Source organism: Euprymna scolopes, chromosome 18 (genome assembly GCF_053919585.1).
Source record: "Euprymna scolopes isolate OS-2025 chromosome 18, ASM5391958v1, whole genome shotgun sequence".
Classification (NCBI taxonomy): Eukaryota; Metazoa; Mollusca; class Cephalopoda; order Sepiida; family Sepiolidae; genus Euprymna; species Euprymna scolopes.
The window spans coordinates 112,940,986-112,963,758 of NC_136499.1; the positions used below are offsets into that span (position 1 = coordinate 112,940,986).

The window sequence follows — 22,773 nt, forward strand, 5'->3', positions numbered from 1 at the left end:
ACCAGGCTGAACGTTGCTTAACTTCAGTATGTCACCACGATTATGCTTTATATAGCTAACACGCATGAACAATAAAGATAAGAGAAAGTGCACCTTGGGCAACGTTAATTTTTGCAGTTAGGTGTCGATGTCTTCCTGCATACAGCGCTTGGTACTCTCTAATGATGATTCATCTGATACTGACTAAGCTCAACGTTGCTTAACTTTAGTGATCTAGTCAGAACTGATGCTTCAACATGATTATTCCATACAATACAGGTAAATGATGAAAATAAGAAAAGAATGCGCCTCTAAAGAATGTGACAATATCTAAAATTACGAGAGAAGCTGAAGAATGTCAGAGATAAGGCTCTTGGAGAGATACAATAATGCTGCAGTAGGAGTTATTTTACAAATGAAAAAGACGAAGAAAAAATTGTCTGGAGTATATCATCTCCCTTCGCAAGTTAAAGATAAATATTAAAAGAAACCACAACCAAAAGGAAACATGGTTCCTGGTATTTCATTCACCCTAAGTAGGTTGGGCTGGCTTCTACTAAAAGAGGAAATTCTTGGGAAATATTAAATTTGTGTATACATTTCTGTTAGGGGAGACGAGGTTTTTTGAAGGGAGGTATTGCAAGCTTCCCACATATAACGTTTGGTACTCTCAAATGGTACCTCATCTGGTATTAACCAGGCTGGATGTTGCTTAACTTCAGCGATATAGTGAGAACAGTTGTGTCATCATGTTTATGCTTTCTATAGCCAACACGGGTGGATAATAAAGATAAAAAAAGGTACACTTTTAAAGAGTGAATGGTTTAATTGGAAGTATCTTACCTGCAGTATTTGGTTTTGAAAAGGTTTAGACAAACTCCATTATTCGCACAGCTGTCAATCTTGCAGGATTCTGCGATCTTCTCACATCGTTTCCCGGTCCAGCCGTCAGGACACTCGCAGCTGAAGTCGGCCACTTCGTCCTTACAAACACCTTTATGCAAACACGGCTTGCACCGACATTCGTTGATGTTTTCCTAGTTTGATAAATAGATTTTTTAAAAATAAATAAATAAATTTTTTCTAGTTTTATTTTGATAAATAAATATTTAATCTTTTCTTACTCTGAAAAATAAATTTTCTTAATTTTTAATAAATAAATTTGCCTATTTTTTGATAAATAAATTTTCCTAATTTCTGATAAATAAATTTCCCTATAAATTTTTCTACTTTGATAAATAAATACATTTTTTACTTTGATAAATAAATAAATTTTTCTACTTGTATAAATAAATAAATAAATAAATAAATTTTCTTACTTTGATAAATAAATAACTTTTTCTAATTTGATAAATAAATAAAATTTCCTATTTTGATAAATAAATTAATAAATTTTACTATTTTTATATTTTTATATTTTCTTCTTTGATAAATAAATGCATAAATTTTCCTACTTTTACAAATAAATTTTTCTACTTTCATGAATACATATTTCTATCTTGATATTCCTTGATTTTCCTTCTTCGATAAATAAATAAAAAGAATTTCTTCCTTTCATAAATAAATAAATTTTCTTACTTTGAGAAATAAGTGAATATATAAACAGATTTTTGTACTTCGATAAATAAATAAAATTAACATAAATTTTAGTTTCTATAATAAAAAAAAAACAAAAAACGATTCATTAATTGCATTGAATATTCTTTTAGCATAAACGACAATTTCAAAAGGATACCCATAATTTGTATAGGAAAATTCGAGTTCTTTATAAAGAAAATCCCCGTCAATAAAATTAGAAAAATTGAAGAGAGAGAGAGCAAAAGATAAAGGATGGGGGGACAAGAGAGAGAGAGAGAGAGAGAGAGGGAGGGAGAGAGAGAGAGAGAATAAGCAAAAAGAGTGAAAGTGAGTGAGAGGAAGCGACAGAGAGAAAGGAACAAGTGAGAGGAAGAGAGATGATTTAAATGTGATAGAAATGTGAGGAGGAATGTTAAAAAGGGGGAGGGGATAGGAGGAGGGGATTAGATGGCGAAAGACTTATTGGGGATGAGGATAGAGATTTGGTGATGATTTCAAAAGGATACACATACTTTGTATAGGAAAATTCGAGTTCTTTATAAAGAAAATCCCTGTCAATAAAATGAGAAAAATTAAAGAGAGAGAGAGAGAGAGAGAGAGAGAGAGAGAGAGAGAGAGAGAGAGAGAGAGAGAGCAAAAGATAAAGGATGGGGGACAAGAGAGAGAGAAAGAGAGAGAGAGAATAAGCAAAAAGAGTGAAAGTGAGTGAGAGGAAGCGACAGAGAGAAAGGAACAAGTGAGAGGAAGAGAGATGATTTAAATGTGATAGAAATGTGAGGAGGAATGTTAAAAAGGGGGAGGGGGTAGGAGGAGGGGATTAGATGGCGAAAGACTTATTGGGGATGAGGATAGAGATTTGGTGATGATTGCTTACCTCACAGTTTTTGCCCTGGAAGCCAGCCTTACACGGACAATAATAGTCGTTGATTAGGTCTTCACATCCTGTAGCTTTGGTTCCGGTTGCACTACAAGGATTGTTTTTACAGTCGTTGATGTTTGTACAGTCTGGACCTTCAAAGGAGACAAAAAAAAAAAAATGGCGCCAGGGTTAGAACCGTTTACGGAAATCAACGTATCAAATTGTTGTGGAATCACCAAATGAAATGCAGCAATTGATTTCAATTTTTGTCAAAGTTTGCTGGAGTGGAGAAAAAGAGGCGGATATTCACAAAGATGCGCACAAGAACCACCGCCATTTGAACCCGGAATCCGTCCAGTACAAAGAAAAGAGAAGGGAAGAAAGATATGCAAATCGTGGTACAATCACAATTAAAAGTCTGTACATAAAGAGGTTTTTTTTTGTTTTTGTTTTTTTGTTTTGTTTTGTTTTTTTTGCAAGAGGGTCGGAATGTAATTGTGATTTAGTGACGACAACCACGACAACGACCACGACGACGACGACGACGACGACGACGAAGAAGAAGAAGAAGAAGAAGAAGAAGAAGAAGAAGAAGAAAAAGAGTTGAGAAATCAAGAGATGATTGCTTTACGCAATCGGAGTTATTTTTTTGTACGCGTTAGTACGAATGACGGATTTATAATTTTTTTTATTTATTCGCCGCATTAAAACATTAATTTCAACACTTCAGAACAATTTACGGAAATCAACGAATCGATTTGTTGTGGAAATGAAATGCAGCAATTGATTTCAAGTTTTCGCCAAAGTTTGGTTCAGTGGAGAAAGAGAAACGTATATTCACGAAGAGTCGTTCATTGAACATTACCATAAAAAATGTGTGTCTATCTGCCGTGTGATCAACGGATCAATGAACAGACAGACAGAAACCCTTAAAGATTATTAAATTCGGATTCTTTTATTCTGTGAGTTTGCCGATAGAAATGCCATTTCAAACTGAAGCATTACAGACTGAAAACATTATTTCAAACTTAAGCATGACAGATCAACTAAAAATGCTATTTCAAATTTAATGACACACTAAAGAAATAAGTTTTCAACATGAACTACTGTGAAGGTAAAACACACACACACACACACACACACACACACACACACATACACACACATGAGAGAACTTGAATGCCTACTAGACACTGTCCTCGAATGTTTAAGGTCTCTCTGTACAGGGGTTTGTTAGAACAATCTGGCATGAGGATACTTTTTCCAAGTATTAAACCCTGACCAAATATTCAAAATCAAATAGTATTCGCAGACCAAATAAGATCTCCTCGCTATGCTAATCCATATTAGCTTTTACAAGGAATAGTGCACCTTCTCCAAGTGATGTTACCTCAAGTAACAGCACAAAACTGGATACTCCACTAGACTAGATAAATTCTTGTCCTGGAATTTAGTGAGACCAAATTAAAAGATATAATAAAATATATGAAAATGGTTAATTGGGGAGAGGAAAATTATTTCTCAACTTCTTTACTAACTCAGTGTTTGAGAGATAAAGAACTTAAATGGAACATTCGAATATCTATGTATCTCATATAGACTTCAAGTGTTAGCTCCAGGTAGTGGGCCCCTTGATTTCTGAGAATTTCAACTGAAGTAAAATAAAACAAAAGAGTATATATATTTTTTATACATATATATATATATATATATATATATATATATATATATATATATATATATATATATATATATATATATATAAGATTAAATTAAATGTGTGCCAGTTGACACGGTTAAGATTCGGATTAAAACTTGTTATAAAAATAAATACAATTTAGGCGCGCGATATGATTATGATTATGTTGGCGCGTGAAAAATAAAAAATAACTCCCACGCAAATTCCGGCATGGCCTTATATATTAAATCGACTCAAAACGAGCGGACGTAGTACAGAGCACCCCACGTGATGTTTCTGTCCAATGGGATTTCTCCAAGGACATTTTTCTAAACTTTTCTTCTTAAACTCGCTGGGAGCCGGTTCAAATAGTATTTAAGCACACACAAACATCAAATCTCTCTCTCAACTGCATTCTCATTCGAACGTTCCACGCGTGTTACTATCACTCTTCCATTTTCACCGCTCCGCGCGCTTCGTACAATTTCACAGGCGAACATTACCTATTGCCTCTCTTACCATGTTTTAACATATGAACAGTTCAACAAAAAAAGACATTCTCCTTTTTTATATACGAACACTTAAAAAGGACTTCTGAACTCATTATAAAGAGAATTATATTTTATTTGTTAATGGTTGGTTTCTGTGAATAAACCTCCTTTTGTTTTGCATGTAAGTCTTCTTCTTTTTTATTTTTATTTATTTGTAGAGGAAGTTAGTTCCTAAAAAGGCCTGACGACCCCCACAAATGTAATTAAATATGAATAAAAGACAAACAAGTGTAAACATGACGTTTCTATTTTTGAGATGAGGATTGGTTATTTGTATTATTTTTCATCGGACTACTCTTCTCATCTTGAGTGTCATTTTCACAACGCAAGGATCCGTGGTGTAGTGGTTAGAGTACTGGGAAAATCAATTGTAAAAGTGATATTCTCCTGAAGGTTGAGGGTTCAATCCTTAGTGTGGCCCACCGAAAAATACATTTGCGAATTACTTAGGATTTCTATCCAGTCATGGCTGACGGAACAAGAGCACGCTACCTCCGTGAAGTAAATAAAGGGTTTTGCTTGAAATTCCGTCCAAATTCCTGAGTTCGGCTGAAACATTCCAGAGTTCGACAAGATACACCTGAAGAAGGCCGGAGCTTATATCGATCGAAACGTTGTGAAAATCACACTCAAGATGAGAGCAGTAGTCCGATGATTAATAATACAAGTGTAAACATATTGTAGTTTTTACAAAAATAGAATAATTTAAATTGAAAATAATATAAAATAATTAATAAATAATGAAAATTAATTTAAGGGGGTAAAAGTATATTAAATAAAACGAATAAACGGAATAATTATAAATACGAAAGTACAGCTGAAGGCAAGAATAAATAAATAAAAAAAATAAAAAAATGGAGACCTAACCCACAACGATAACAACATCCTCGACATCAGAGGTATGATTTTGACTGCTTGTGACATGTAAAGATTGTGTGTGAATAACTTTTTTCTCCATAGAATTGTCTGAATAGTTTGCTACATTCAAAAATACAGTGGTAACATTTTTTTTTCTGAAGATTGCTAACGAAACTGTTTGCTGAAGATTGCTAACGAAACATATCTGCAATGTATACTCTTATGAACTAAGCTCAGTGGAAAGCACGAGGAACTAAAATAATAATAATGAAAACAAACTAAGGCACATAAATTGGAACATTTGTCCAATAGATCAGACGACATAGGGATGCTTTTTTTTTTTTAGATGACCGGGTACATATATACGATGGTGATGAGGAAGAAGAGAGAGGAGAGACATTCATACATTTTTGGAGTGTTTCCTCTTATTACATATATTGACAGGAGAGGGTGATCAGTTCTTTTAGCAGTAGAGGAGGGGACAGTCATTACTTATGATGAGTTATTCAAAGTTCATTAAATATTACACATTACCTTTGTTGTAGAAAGACGACACGACGACGGCAGTTACAAAAATATGAGACGTTCTTTTATTCCATTTGACCGGTCGAAATGATGATGACATCCAGAAATTCAAAGTCGTTTCTACATGATTAAAACTTTCTCACTCGCTTTTTTTTACACAGTGGTCACCACTTACCAATGCCCAGAAGCCACTCAAGGATAAGGGTTATTGCAAGTACATTACGTTAGTGTGGAGATTTGAAGTAGTGTTTACTTAAGGGGGCGGTTCATTAAGAATTTGTTAACGTTGGACGCTTCCAAAGGGACCCTCCTCTAACCATGTCAGATCTGTCTCCTATCTTTGTGTCCAACTCTGTCTAACTCATCTTCGACTCTAGCTCCTATATTGAGAAGTAATTTCTGCCATGACGTCATACATGTGTCAAAAAACGTGATCGACCCATGTGGCCTGAACATGCGTGGTTCGGCACTTCCAAACCATTTCTGTAGATAAAGAATTCTTACTAACATATTTTTCGACAACTTATTTTTCAACATATTTAAATTGCATTGTTCTTTAATTTCTACCTGATCTTATTTTAATTCAGTTTTCATAAAAAGAATTGAACAATCAAATTCCTTTTACAACAACATATCTAACTATTTTATGTGAGCTGAACAATGCTAAATTACATTTCTGGATCTATTTCTGAACCCTGCTTACAAGGTTTGAATCTCGGTCTAATGTTTTTCTTACTTACAAAAAAAGGGGAACCTTTTCTTGTAACATATGTGGCAAACTTCAAACTGATCACCGAGGAAAAATATGATAGGGGGAGGAAAATAGAGGAAGTAGTACGAGCAGCAGCAGCTTAAGAATAGACTGGTGTTAGGAGAAACATATATACCCCCCCTCCTTATATCATAAAGGATATATAGATATGAGCCAGACAGACCTCCCCTTCCTCCCCTTCCAAGTCAAGCCAGACAGACCTCCTCTTCCCCCCCTTCCAAGTCAAGCCAGACAGACCTTCCCTTCACCCCTTCCAAGTCAAGCAGCAGACCTCCCTTTCCTAAGTTGAACAGCGAACAATCGAACGACACAACCCCTCCCTCCTTCACTGATCAACTATAAGCAGCAGTCAAACACCCACGCAAACATAGGTAACCATGACAACCGGCATCAGGCGATCGTGACGTTAAGCGCGGAAAGAAAACGCGCGAAAAAGATTAGTTTCAAGCTGACAACCATTGTGAAACGACGGCAATATTTTCTGCTCCCCAAAAAGCAGGAATATGCACCCACATGGACGACGCATGGTGACCGACAAAAGATCAGCTCAACTCAACTTGGCGGACGGCCATGAGATCAAAAAGGGACATTTACTCCAACATGAAATTACCTTGGTCAACATAATTTAACGAGAGCCATTCTACGCGAGAACTTTGTCAGGACAAACAGCATATCGAAGATGACGAAGAAAGAAAAAGAAGTGATAAAGAAAAACTAAGGACATTATCACGTCATCGAAATGCGTGCGTCAGGGGAGAAATTCCCACCAAAAAAGCTAAGTATCGTTCGATATCCATTCTCTCATATTTCATCCCCCTCTCAGCCCACTCAGTGACAGTCGAGTTCTTTCCGTGAAATAATTTCTTTCCTCACCAAGCATAAAGGTGAAATAATTGGAAAAAGAAAAGAAAGATAAGGAAAGAAAGAACATTGTTACCTAACTTTCATTTTGATTGTTCTAATGTTTGTTTCAACTGTGACTTTATGCATTATCAAAAGAAAAGAGAAATCATAACCCCATCCCAACCTAATATTGTCTGCGACCCGACTTTCATTTGGTTATCCTGATATCTTGTTTTGTCTGTGTCCTTATGTTTTGCCAAAGTTTGTGACCCGACTTTCATTTGGAATATTCTAATATTTCGTTTTAACTGTGACTGTGTTTTATCAAAAAAGAAAATAAAGAAAAGAAGAGAAAAGGAAGAGAAAAAAATAATATATCTCCACCAATGACCCCCCCCATCCTGATCTGATGTTGTCTGTGACTGGACTCTCATTATGACTGTTTTATTATTCTTATTTCCTTCATTTGTTTTTTTTGTTTGAATAATAAATTTATATATTTTAACATTATTCATTTGGTGTCGGACCTTTTTCATTCCCTGCCATCTTTATTATTAAACGTCAATGTTATCGGGTAGTTCATGACGATTCCACTGATTCGAAACTTGGGAAATGCCATGCGGTTGTGATATTATTACGGCCGGCAAAATTCCATACTTTTTCTTTTTCTTATGATGTGTATTTGGGTATAGAATTTCTTGCAAAATTCCTAACCCCTAGGCTAGACCCGGAACACGTAACACTGGTAAGAGTATGAAAATAAATAAATGACGTAAATGTAGAAGAAAAAAGATACATAGTAGTGGAAGCAATAGGATCATGAAATAAGAGTAAGAGGATGATAAAAAAGATATGGTTTCAATTTTTTTTTAACCTCATCCTGTTTGAATCTATAACTTTTCTGTGGTCATTGTGTTACATGGAGAGACCCCAGTAATTAAAAGAGAAAACTAGATAGGTTTGAAAATGATAGTTGGAAAAAGTAAGAATCGAACCCGGTAAGAAATTTTTTTTTTAAATATGTATTGAAACCTTAGGAATGTAGAACGATTGTCATTATTCATGAAAATAACTAAATATTATTTATATAAGAGTTAGATATGAACAATGCAGTTTAGAAATAATGATTACCAAATAGGTTAGATACAGAACAATTCAAATTAGGAATTTCTTTGTTTGCCAAAAGCGTGTTTGGACATACATAGGTAAAATCCACATGAATGAATTTCACGTGGCGAGATATGCTTTGCCGTCATCAAGAAAGACGATTCCCAATATATTGAGACAAGGTTCAAAGTTAAAGAGACAGAGCCGAAGAGCCAGTCGGTCACACTGGAAGCAGACACCCGCTTGGAGGCGAGATGGAGGGAAGATAGGAAAATGTAATTGAAAAAGCTTGAATCCCTGACCATCATCATCCAGCTGGTATGAATAAAGAATCATAATATAGTTGTAAACTGTTTGTCCTCGTCGTCGTCATAACAACAGAAAGGTAAATGTGTTTTGTCTATCATCTGTAGATGAACTTTGTATAAATCCCTCCAAGAATTATCTGTCCCTTTCGCCATCATAATAAATAATGATTAGCCCCTCTATCTGGGTTAACAAGAACTGCATAAACGTATCCCTCAGCTATGTATTAATATGCACAAATAGAATTATCGCCACCGTCGGTGCCGTTTACGCCATTATACAAATGGCGTCTCGTTCTGTGTAACAGTGATATATAAATGTCTCATTCACTTGTTATAAAATGTATCCCGCCTTGTTATAAATGTATCCCGCCTTGTTATAAATGTATCCATCCTTGTTATAAATATATCCCTCCTTGTTATAAATGTATCCCTCCTTGTTATAAATGTATCCCTCCTTGTTATAAAATTTATCCCTCTTTGTTATAAAATGTATCCCTCTTTGTTATAAAATTTATCCCTCCTTGTTATAAATATATCCCTCCTTGTTATAAATTTTATCCCTCCTTGTTATAAAATTTATCCCTCCTTGTTATAAAATTTATCCCTCCTTGTTATAAAATGTATCCCTCCTTGTTATAAATGTATCCCTCCTTGTTATAATATTTATCCCTCCTTGTTATAAAATTTATCCCTCTTTGTTATAAATGTATCCCTCCTTGTTATAAATGTATCCCTCCTTGTTATAAAATTTATCCCTCCTTGTTATAAATGTATCCCTCCTTGTTATAAAATTTATCCCTCCTTCTTATAAAATTCATCCCTCCTTGTTATAAAATTTATCCCTCCTTGTTATAAAATGTATCCCTCCTTGTTATAAATGTATCCCTCCTTGTTATAATATTTATCCCTCCTTGTTATAAAATGTATCCCTCTTTGTTATAAATGTATCCCTCCTTGTTATAAAATGTATCTCTCCTTGTTATAAAATTTATCCCTCCTTGTTATAAATGTATCCCTCCTTGTAATAAAATGTATCCCTCCTTGTTATAAAATGTATCCCTCTTGTTATAAATGTATCCCTCCTTGTTATAAAATGTATCCCTCCTTGATATAAATGTATCCCTCTTTGGTATAAATGTATCCCTCCTAGTTATAAATGTATCCCTCTTTGATATAAATGTATCCCTCTTTGTTATAAAATGTATCCCTCCTTGTTATAAAATTATCCCTCTTGTTATAAATGTATCCCTCCTTGTTATAAAATGTATCCCTCCTTGTTATAAATGTATCCCTGCTTGTTATAAATGTATCCCTCCTTGTCATGAAATGTATCCCTCCTTGTTATAAAATGTATCCCTCCTTGTTATAGATGTATCCCTCTTTGTTATAAATGTACCCGGCCTTGTTATAAAATGTATCCCTCCTTGTTATAAAATGTATCCCTCCTTGTTATAAAATATATCCCTCTTTGTTATAAATGTATCCCTCCCTGTTATAAAATTTATTCCTCCTTGTAATAGATGTATCTCTCTTTGTTATAAATGTATCCCTCCTTGTTATAAAATGTATCCATCCTTGTTATAAATGTATCCCTCTTTGTTATAAATGTATCCATCTTTGTTTTAAAATGTATCCCTCCTTGTTATAAAATGTATCCCTCCTTGTTATAAAATGTATCCCTCTTTGTTATAAATGTATCCCTCTTTGTTATAAATGTATCCCTCTTTGTTATAAATGTATCCCTCCTTGTTATAAAATGTATCCCTCCTTGTTATAAATGTATCCCTCTTTGTTATAATATTCATCCCTCCTTTTTATAAATGTATCCCTCTTTGTTATAAAATGTATCCCTCCTTGTTATAAATGTATCCCTCTTTGTTATAAAATGTATCCCTCCTTTTTATAAATGTATCCCTCTTTGTTATAAATTTATCCCTCTTTGTTATAAAATGTATCCCTCCTTGTTATAAATGTATACCTCCTTTTTATAAATGTATCCCTCTTTGTTATAAATGTATCCCTCCTTGTTATAAATGTATCCCTCTTTGTTATAAAATTTATCCCTCCTTTTTATAAATTTATCCCTCCTTGTTATAAAATGTATTCCTCTTTGTCTGTATTTTTGAGATGAGTTGTTTTCATTGATTGAGATTGTCGGACTGACTTCCTCATCTTGGTTGTTATTGTCACAACGTTTCGACCGTTTTGCCATCCGGCCTTCGTCAGGTGAATTGTTTGTTAGGAGTCTCGAACCCAACCCTTTATTATTATTACGGGGGTACCGTGTTCGGATTCTAGCTAGGCTTTGGGACATAGTTGCTGATTCTCTGTTTTTCAATGTTACTTTTTCACTGGCTTCGTTCAGCCTAGCTGGAGTCCGAACACGGTACCCCCGTAATAATAATAAAGGGTTGGGTTTGAGACTTCTAACAAACCATTCACCTGACGAAGGCCGGAGGGCAAAACGGCCGAAACGTTGTGACAATAACAACCAAGATGAGGAAGTCAGTCCGACAATCTCAATCAATGAAGTATCCCTCTTTGTTATAAAATGTATCCATGCTTGTTATAAATGTATCCACCTTGTTATAAAATGTATCCCTCCTTGTTATAAAATGTATCCCTCTTTGTTATAAATGTATCTCTCCTTGTTACAAAATGTATCCCTCCTTGTTATAAAATGTATCCCTCCTTGTTATAAATGTATCCCCCTTGTTATAAAATGTATCCCCCTTGTTATAAAATGTATCCCTACTTGTTATAAATGTATCCCCCTTGTTATAAAATGTATCCCTCCCTGTTATAAAATGTATCCCTCCTTGTTATAACATGTATCCCCCCTTCTCATGAAATGTATCCCTCCTTGTAATAACATGTATCCTTCCTTGTTATAAAATGTATCCCTCCTTGTTATAAAATGTATGCCTCCTTGTTATAAATGCATCCCTCTTTGTTATAAATGTATCCCTCCTTGTTATAAAATGTATCCTTCCTTGTTATAAAATGTATCCCTCCTTGCTATAAAATGTATCCCCCTTCTCATGAAATGTATCCCTCCTTGTAATAACATGATCCCTCCTTGTTATAAATCTATCCCTCCTTGTAATAAAATGTATCCCTCCTTGTTATAAATGTATCCCTCTTAGTTATAAATGTATCCCTCCTTGTTATAAATGTATCCCTCCTGGTTATAAAATGTATCCATCCTTGCTATAAAATTTATCCTACCTTGTTATAAATGTTTCGCTCCTTTTTATAAAATGTATCCCTCTTTGTTATAAAATGTATCCATCCTTGTTATAAATGTATCCCCCTTGTTATAAAATGTATCCCTCCTTGTTATAAAATGTATCCCTCTTTGTTATAAATGTATCCCTCCTTGTTATAAAATGTATCCCCCCTTGTTATAAAATGTATCCCTCCTTGTTATAAATGTATCCCCCTTGTTATAAATGCACCCCCCTTGTAATAAATGTATCACCCCTTGTTATAAATGTATCCCTCCTTGTAATAAATGTATCCCTCCTTGTTATAAAATGTATCCCTCATTGTTATAAATGTATCCCTCTTTGTTATAAATGTATCCCCCTTGTTATAAAATATATCCCCCTTGTAATAAAATGTATCCCTCCTTGTTATAAATGTATCCCCCTTGTTATAAAATGTATCCCTCTTTGTGATAAAATGTATCCCTCCTTGTTATAAAATGTATCCCCCCTTCTCATGAAATGTATCCCTCCTTGTAATAACATGTATCCTTCCTTGTTATAAATGTATCCCTCGTTGTTATAAAATGTATCCCTCCTTGTTATAAATGTATACCTCCTTTTTATAAATGTATCCCTCTTTGTTATAAATGTATCCCTCCTTGTTATTAATGTATCCCTCTTTGTTATAAAATTTATCCCTCCTTTTTATAAATTTATCCCTCCTTGTTATAAAATGTATTCCTCTTTGTCTGTATTTTTGAGATGAGTTGTTTTCATTGATTGAGATTGTCGGACTGACTTCCTCATCTTGGTTGTTATTGTCACAACGTTTCGGCCGTTTTGCCATCCGGCCTTCGTCAGGTGAATGGTTTGTTAGGAGTCTCGAACCCAACCCTTTATTATTATTACGGGGGTACCGTGTTCGGACTCCAGCTAGGCTTTGGGACATAGTTGCTGATTCTCTGTTTTTCAATGTTACTTTTTCACTGGCTTCGTTCAGCCTAGCTGGAGTCCGAACACGGTACCCCCGTAATAATAATAAAGGGTTGGGTTCGAGACTTCTAACAAACCATTCACCTGACGAAGGCCGGAGGGCAAAACGGCCGAAACGTTGTGACAATAACAACCAAGATGAGGAAGTCAGTCCGACAATCTCAATCAATGAAGTATCCCTCTTTGTTATAAAATGTACCCATGCTTGTTATAAATGTATCCACCTTGTTATAAAATGTATCCCTCCTTGTTATAAAATGTATCCCTCTTTGTTATAAATGTATCTCTCCTTGTTACAAAATGTATCCCTCCTTGTTATAAAATGTATCCCTCCTTGTTATAATTGTATTCCCCTTGTTATAAAATGTATCCCCCTTGTTATAAAATGTATCCCTACTTGTTATAAATGTATCCCCCTTGTTATAAAATGTATCCCTCCCTGTTATAAAATGTATCCCTCCTTGTTATAACATGTATCCCCCCTTCTCATGAAATGTATCCCTCCTTGTAATAACATGTATCCTTCCTTGTTATAAATGTATCCCTCCTTGTTATAAAATGTATCCCTCCTTGTTATAAATGTATCCCTCCTTTTTATAAAATTTATCGCGCCTTGTTATAAATGTATCCCTCTTTGTTTTAAAATGTATCCCTCCTTGTTATAAATGTATCCCTCTTTGTTATAAATGTATCCCTCCTTGTTATAAAATGTACCCTTCCGTGTTATAAAATGTATCCCTCCTTTTTATAAAATGTATCCCACCTTGTAATAACATGTATCCCTCCTTGTTATAAATGTATACCTGCTTATTATAAAATGCATCCTTCTTTGTTATAAATGTATCCCTCCTTATTATAAAATTTATCGCTCCTTGTTATAAAATGTATCCCTCCTTGTTATAAAATCTATCCCTCCTTGTTATAAAATTTATCCCTGCTTGTTATAAGATGTGTCCCTCCTTGTTATAAATGTATCCCTCCTTGTTATAAAATGTATCCCTCTTTGTTATAAAATATATCCCTCTTTGTTATAAAATGTGTCCCTGTTTGTTATAAATGTATCCCTTTTTGTTATAAATGTATCCCTCCTTGTTATAAAATATATCCCTCCTTGTTATAAATGTATCCCTCCTTGTTATAAAATGTATCCCTCTTTGTTATAAATGTATCCCTCTTTGTTATAAATGTATCCCTCTTTGTTATAAAATGTATCCCTCCTTGTTATAAATGTATCCCTCCTTGTTATAAATGTATCCCTCTTTGTTATGAAATTCTTCCCTCTTTGGTTTAAATGTATCCCTCCTCGTTATAAAATTTATCCCTCTTTGTTATAAAAGTATCCCTCCTTTTTATAAATGTATCCCTCCTTTTTATAAATGTATCCCTCCTTTTTATAAATGCATCCCTCCTTGTTATAAAATGTATCCATCCTTGTTATAAAATGTATCCATCCTTGTTATAAAATTTATCCCTCCTTGTTATAAAATGTATCTCTCCTTGTTATAAAATGTATCCATCCTTGCTATAAAATTTATCCCTCCTTGTTATAAAATTTATCCCCCCTTCTCATAAAATGTATTCCTCCTTGTAATAACATGTATCCCTCTTTGTTATAAATGTATCCCTCCTTGTTTTGAAATGTCTCCCTCCTTGTTATAAAATTCATCCCTCTTTGTTATAAAATGTATCCCTCCTTGTTATAAAATGTATCCCTCCTTGTTATAAATGTATCCATCCTTGTTATAAAATTCATCCTCTTTGTTATAAATGTATCCCTCTTTGTTATAAATGTATCCCTCCTTGTTATAAAATGTATCCCTCCTTGTTATAAAATGTATCCCTCCTTGTAATAAAATTTATCCCTCCTTGTTATAAAATGTAGCCCTCCTTCTTATAAATGTATTCCTCCTTCTTATGAAATGTATCCCTCCTTGGTTTAAATGTATCACTCCTTGTTATAAATGTATCCCTCCTTGTTATAAAATGTATCCCTCCTTGTTATAAAATGTATCCCTTCATATGTCAGCGGAAATATACACACGCACGATATATACACACCCGACAATATACATTCTGCGATATATGTACACCCGATATAAACGCCCTGAAATATATATACACACGATATATGCACACCACTATTTAATAACTACTTAAGGCCACATGACCAGAAGTGCTGGTCAATAATAACCACAGAAATCCGAAACAACATTCAGCGTTCATAATTTAAATAAGTGAGCTATACTGATACATTCAGCCTTCATAATTTAAATAAATGAGCTATACTGATACATTCAGCCTTCATAATTTAAATAAATGAGCTATACTGATACATTCAGCGTTCATAATTTAAATAAGTGAGCCATACTAATACATTCAGCGTTCATAATTTAAATAAATGAGCTATACTGATACATTCAGCCTTCATAATTTGGTACTCCTGCAGTATTTTACCCATCGATTTCACGATCTTAGCCGAGCGTTGATCGACATCCGTCGGAAAACGTCGGAACATGGCGAGCGGTACGATACTCTATCAGCCAATCAGGGCGCTTCAAACGAACGCGCAGCAGACGAATAATTTTCATTGAAATTACACACATAGCGTTTCATTTCAGTTATTTTATTGTTCAAAGTAAAAATACACAGCCTTTCATTTCAGCTATTTAATTTAGCGATAAAAAAAAAAAAAAAAAAACCCGGGAGCTGTTGGAAACATTTATGCGAATTTATGTGGAGACAAAAATTTGGACACAACCCTTCTTTTGTCTCCATAATAAATCAAATCGCGGAAGGCTACCCGGTTTGGGAAGGAGCTTCTTTCCACATCCTCTGAAAACCCTTTGCTCCCTACTTTGCCTCTCTACAGTCAGTAGAAAATCTTCCAGTCGGAACTAAAGATAAACAGTAATTGTTGTCCCCCCCCTACAAACATTACTGAAAAAAAAAACAAATAAAAAAAAAAACATTGTTGTTACTGTTTAATAACATTTTGTTAAAAACACACACAAAAAAAAAAAACATTGAAGTGTTTATTACTGTTGCTTACCCCCCCCCCCAAAAAAAAGCTATCGGAAAACAAAATGAACCAAAAAAAAAAAAAATATTCAACAAAATAAATTTATTTTACTTTAAAAAAACTTACGGTAAGTGTTTGTGATTTATTTTATCCAAATTTTTTGTATTAATTTTATCCATTTTGTTGTGTGTGTGTGTGTAATATCTTTTCCTTGTAATGTTTTTGCTATTCACATACTTTTAGCGTTCTTCTTGCACCGTAGCTCCGAATTCTGGGCTTTCGTCGGCGTTAACGCCGAAAGCGTTCGTCAACGCTCGGCTAAGATCGTGAAATCGGTGGGTAAAATACTGCAGGAGTACCCATAATTTAAATAAATGAGCTATACTGATACATTCAGCCTTCATAATTTAAATAAGTGAACTATACTGATAGAACTGAAAGGTGAAACTTACCTTCAAATCCTGAATTACAATTACAGGAAGCGCCGTTATCTCCATTGATGCAAGTTCCATTGCCACACGATTTTCCGGAGCAGAAATTTTTTCGGACACGACAGTATGGCGGCTCGAATTCAGAGGAGCAGCCACATGTTTTTGTTAGTGGAACGCATTTGGATCCATTTCCACAATGGATGCCATGGCAGGCAGATTTCATTTCACACTTGTTATCTTGCATTACTGTCAGAATGATGAAGAAAAATAGTTGAAACCATAACAAAACCATAACACAAAATAACACTACTATGGTAATATGCATAACACTAAACAAGACTATAACACTAATCAGGTTTTGTTACTATGATAATATTCATAACACTAAACAAGCCTATAACACTAATAACGTTTTGTTACTATGATAATATTCATAACACTAAACAAGGCTATAACACTAATCACGTTTTGTTACTATGATAATATTCATAACACTAAACAAGCCTATAACACTAATAACGTTTTGTTACTATGATAATATGCATAACACTAAACAAGGCTATAACACTAATCACGTTTTGTTACTATGATAATATTCATAACACTAAACAAGCCTATAACACTAATAACGTTTTGTTACTATGATAATATTCATAACACTAAACAAGGCTATAACACTAATCACGTTTTGTTACTATGATAATATTCATAACACTAAACAAGCCTATAACACTAATCAGGTTTTGTTACTATGATAATATTCATAACACTAAACAAACCTATAACACTAATAACGTTTTGTTACTATGATAATATTCATAACACTAAACAAGCCTATAACACTAATAACGTTTTGTTACTATGATAATATTCATAACACTAAACAAGCCTATAACACTAATCACGTTTTGTTACTATGATAATATTCATAACACTAAACAAGGCTATAACACTAATAACGTTTTGTTACTATGATAATATTCATAACACTAAACAAGCCTATAACACTAATCACGTTTTTTACTATGATAATATTTATAACACTAAACAAGCCTTTAACACTAATAACGTTTTGTTACTATGATAATATTCATAACACTAAACAAGACTATAACACTAATAACGTTTTGTTACTATGATAATATTTATAACACTAAACAAGCCTTTAACACTAATAACGTTTTGTTACTATGATAATATTCATAACACTAAACAAGACTATAACACTAATAACGTTTTGTTACTATGATAATATTCATAACAGTAAACAAGCCTATAACACTAATAACGTTTTGTTACTATGATAATATTCATAACACTAAACAAGCCTATAACACTAATAACGTTTTGTTACTATGATAATATTCATAACACTAAACAAGACTATAACACTCATAACGTTTGGTTACTATGATAATATTCATAACACTAAACAAGCCTATAACACTAATCACGTTTTGTTACTATGATAATATTCATAACACTAAACAAACCTATAACACTAATCACGTTTTGTTACTATGATAATATTCATAACACTAAACAAGCCTATAACACTAATCACGTTTTGTTACTATGATAATATTCATAACACTAAACAAGCCTATAACACTAATAACGTTTTGTTACTATGATAATATTCATAACACTAAACAAGACTATAACACTCATAACGTTTTGTTACTATGATAATATTCATAACACTAAACAAGCCTATAACACTAATCACGTTTTGTTACTATGATAATATTCATAACACTAAACAAACCTATAACACTAATCACGTTTTGTTACTATGATAATATTCATAACACTAAACAAGGCTATAACACTAATAACGTTTTGTTACTATGATAATATTCATAACACTAAACAAGCCTATAACACTAATAACGTTTTGTTACTATGATAATATTCATAACACTAAACAAGCCTATAACACTAATAACGTTTTGTTACTATGATAATATTCATAACACTAGACAAGCCTATAACACTAATCACGTTTTGTTACTATGATAATATTCATAACACTAAACAAACCTATAACACTAATAACGTTTTGTTACTATGATAATATTCATAACACTAAACAAGACTATAACACTCATAACGTTTTGTTACTATGATAATATTCATAACACTAAACAAGACTATAACACTAATCACGTTTTGTTACTATGATAATATTCATAACACTAAACAAGTCAGTTATTTCACAATTTTTTTACTAATATTTTCACATTGAAAGACTTCATATTTTAGCATAAAAAGAGCCTTTCCGCTTTTTTTCAGATCGATTCATTTCAAGGGGTCGTGGTTTCATTTTTTTTTTTTTCTTCAAATTTTCTCTGTTCATATTGTGATGACTAATGGTATGTGGCACTGGTTTTATAACCACTCAAAAATAATCAATGTACAAACACATTTATTTTTTAAGAAAACTTACACATTAAATGGCAATGTAGAAGCTGTTCAGTTCGTGACGATTTAATGTTTGTGTTGAGAGATGCATTTTTTTCTACCTTTCAAAATGTCATAGCTGCCGTCTTTTTCCAAGGGTAATAATTCTGTCTTCTTCAGCCCAAGGGAGATAACTATGTTTGAAAGTTGATACTTGATGGGCACATAGATAAAATTAAATCTAACTTCTTCACACTATCCATTTCTCCTTTTATATTTAATATGCCAGCATGTAAAACAGATCTAAGATGATGATGATGATGATGATGATGATGATGATGATGATGATGATAGTGGTGGTGGTGATTGTGATGCTGTTATAAAAAAAAAACAATTTTACAAATAACCAAATTATGTTACCTTTGCTGACTGCACATTGGAACCGGATTCGATACATGGAGCATTCGTTTTCATTACCAGTCACGCAGTTGAGATCGGTCACCTTGCAAGGATCGCTTAAATCAAGAGACACGTCATATTTATCCGGTCGCATCTTATCGTCTTCAGTTTCTTCGGTTTTGCATTGAGTTAGTGACGTCACATGGCCTTTACAGACGTTAAGTCCAACCTGGAAATTTGAAACCACCCACAACAGCTTGATTAAACAAGAACGTTAAACTTTTATGAATTTTTTTTTTTTCATAAATTTTTATTTCAGTTTCGATTCAAGCTAATGCACCTAAGTCATATATTTTTTTTTTGTTTGTTTTATTTATTTATTTTTTATTTTCACACCTTTTCATCCCAAATAAGGCATATCAGGATTATTAGTTGTCTGCCTGTCAGTAACATTTTTTTTTGTAAAGATAAGAAGTACATTTTGGAATTTAACTTAAATAATAAAATCCCAACAAATAAAGCGACTAGAAATCTAAACCGAAACCTTAGAAATCGGCAGTCTGATGTTCTATAAACTAAGTTTTGTAGAGATTCTTGTCAACACCTCTGTTTTAAAAATGTTCGTTTAATATATACAGGATGTCCCAATAAAATGTATACACTCTTTAAAATATCTCAACTTGCTACATGAACACGCTATGCCACTTTCCCAAGAGATGATTAGGAATGAAGAATGGCACTTCCAGCAGGATTGAGCACTTCCCCACTATCATCATGACGTAAGAGCATATCTTGATAGTCACCTGCGAAACAGAATTAAGACGAAGAGGAAGTATCGAGTACTGTCTAAGCTCACCGGATTTAACGCCAACCTGGATTTTTCTCTTTTGGTGGGTGTGGCATGTAAAACACAGGGTTCAAACCACAAAACGAGCTACAATGAATGAGTTGAAAGCAACCATTGAAAGAAGATGTGTCAACATACTAATTGAACTGATTACGAACATTTTTGATTCAATTAGTGAGCGTTGTCAGCTGTTCATGGACTACAATGGCCAATAATTTGAACACTTTCGATAATTTGCTGGTTTCTATAGTTGTTCACAGTATTTTGATGTATGAAACTTTTCTTTCTTATAATAAGGTCATTTAAAGAGTATATACATTTTATTAGGACACTCTGTATATATATATATATATATATATATATATATATATATATATATATTTCTGATGACCCCTTAAATTAACTTTAGGACTATGGTAAATTCGAGAGAGCAAGTTGATGCATTGATTGCAGGTGATTAAATGACTTACTGACTGAATAGGTTTTTAACGAATGATAAAAAATATAAAAATCAAATAAGTTTTTTTTATATAGTTTTAAGGGTTAAAACCTTCCAAGACTATATATATATATATATATATATATATATATATATATATATATATATATATATATATAGGGTGCCAGAATGTGATGAAAAGAAATCAAATAAAGTGCTCGATCGCGAATGTGAGAGCTAAAATACAAATATTTATTTACAAACTATGCATACATATTCCAAAGACGAACCAGTGGTTTCATTGTATAGGAACAACCTTCTGTGGTTGACTAAAAACCGATACAAATCATCAGTGTCATGAACAACCCCACCACCACCACCACCACCACCACTCCATCACTCTACCTGTCTACCTTCCCTTGTTTCCGTAAACAGAATATTTTAGCGTCACTTCCAAATGACTAATTGATAACGAGAACATTAATGCAAAGACACCGTCCATTAACCGGTGTTACTTTTTTCGTTTGTTTTTCCTCTTTCCTCGTGACACTGATTATTTGTATAGATTTTTAGAAGGTTGTTCCTATACAATGAAACCACTGGTTTGTCTTTGGGATATGTATGTATAGTTTATATATATAATACTAGAGGGCGGGGGCGCCCAGCTTTGCCCGGGAGTAAAATATGCTTTAATATATTTTAATTTGTCCAGATTTCGTATATATATTATTATACAGTCATGATTTCAAAAGTAAAAAAAAAAAAATGAAGTATTTTAGTACCATCAGCTAGAATCGAAACCAAAAGCAAAACTGTAGCATTCAAAGCTGTTGACGTTAACATTGTACCAACGTGATACGTATATGAATTGATTAAAAATTAAAAATAAACTAAAATGTTTTAAATTTTGACCCATTTTTGACCCCTTAAAAACTATTTTAACCGGCTAAAGATCCATAATTGAACGGCCTGCAAAATATCCAATCATTATAGGCCCCTAACTCTGCTCTGCAACTTTTAATTTCGAAGGAAATAGAGTTTGAAAATATGGAGACAGACAGACGTATGGCCTTTTATATATTAGATTATGCATACACATACATATACAAATATTTATAAGAGAAAGAAAATTAAAACGTTAAGTTGAACTTTACAATCAAAATTTATTGTCCGACTGAATACTCCAAAAACAATTTATAAAGTCCTTATTCCGTAGAGTTTCAAAGAATGCTATTCTTGTTATTCTTCTCATCAGAGGACATAAAGAAATCAGCAAATTATATTTGTAGCAATGCTAGAATTTGCTAGTTTTAGGCATTAAGTGGAACCGCAATTTATTGTAGTTATAAATTGCCAAATAAAAAAGTGAAAAAATGTTGGATGTGTAAAAAAATATATATAAAAACAAAGCGTGCATAGTATTTCATAATATTAATGAAAATTCTGGGATTCTGCTTTCCCAACTGTACTGATATGCAGAAGTTCAAGTCTAATGTGAACAAACATCTTTCTACTCAAATCCGAAATGCAAAAATAGTTCTTTACTGTTATTTATATTAGTTTGAAGTTTACCATTGCGTATATCAGGTAAACACTACATCCTTTTGTTTTCATTAATACAAATACTTATATATATATAAATATACATTCATATATACACACATACGTACCTGTGCATGTAGCAATGGAATATGAACACGTGACTAAATATATAAGACAGCACATAAATGCACAATTAGGGGAGAGTGAGCAGTTTTCAAACATAATTATGCTTAACATAAGGAATCTGTCATGTGAACGATTCACACATGCGCATTCATGAAACAAGTCTGTAGATCGAAAATTCGTTGAGTATATAGGTTAAGAAGTTCCCTCTCACACACACACACACACACACACACACACACATTCTCACTTTTGTAGGTATACTAGCAGGCCGCCCGGTGTTGCCCGGTCGTAAAATGCGCATAAATAT

At 33.3% G+C, this 22,773-nt stretch overlaps 1 protein-coding gene across 1 annotated transcript in view; it reads right to left on the reverse strand.

Moving 5' to 3' along the window:
* Positions 1 to 22,773, reverse strand: part of LOC145297772 (uncharacterized) — a 482,067-nt gene that overhangs the window by 165,931 nt on the left and 293,363 nt on the right. The window contains exons 38-41 of the mRNA XM_080144017.1: positions 19,534 to 19,741; positions 16,732 to 16,956; positions 2,432 to 2,568; positions 823 to 1,016 (exon numbers count right to left, since the gene is read on the reverse strand). Coding sequence (XP_080000143.1) covers positions 823 to 1,016; positions 2,432 to 2,568; positions 16,732 to 16,956; positions 19,534 to 19,741 — 764 coding nt within the window. The remainder of the gene's footprint in view (positions 1 to 822; positions 1,017 to 2,431; positions 2,569 to 16,731; positions 16,957 to 19,533; positions 19,742 to 22,773) is intronic.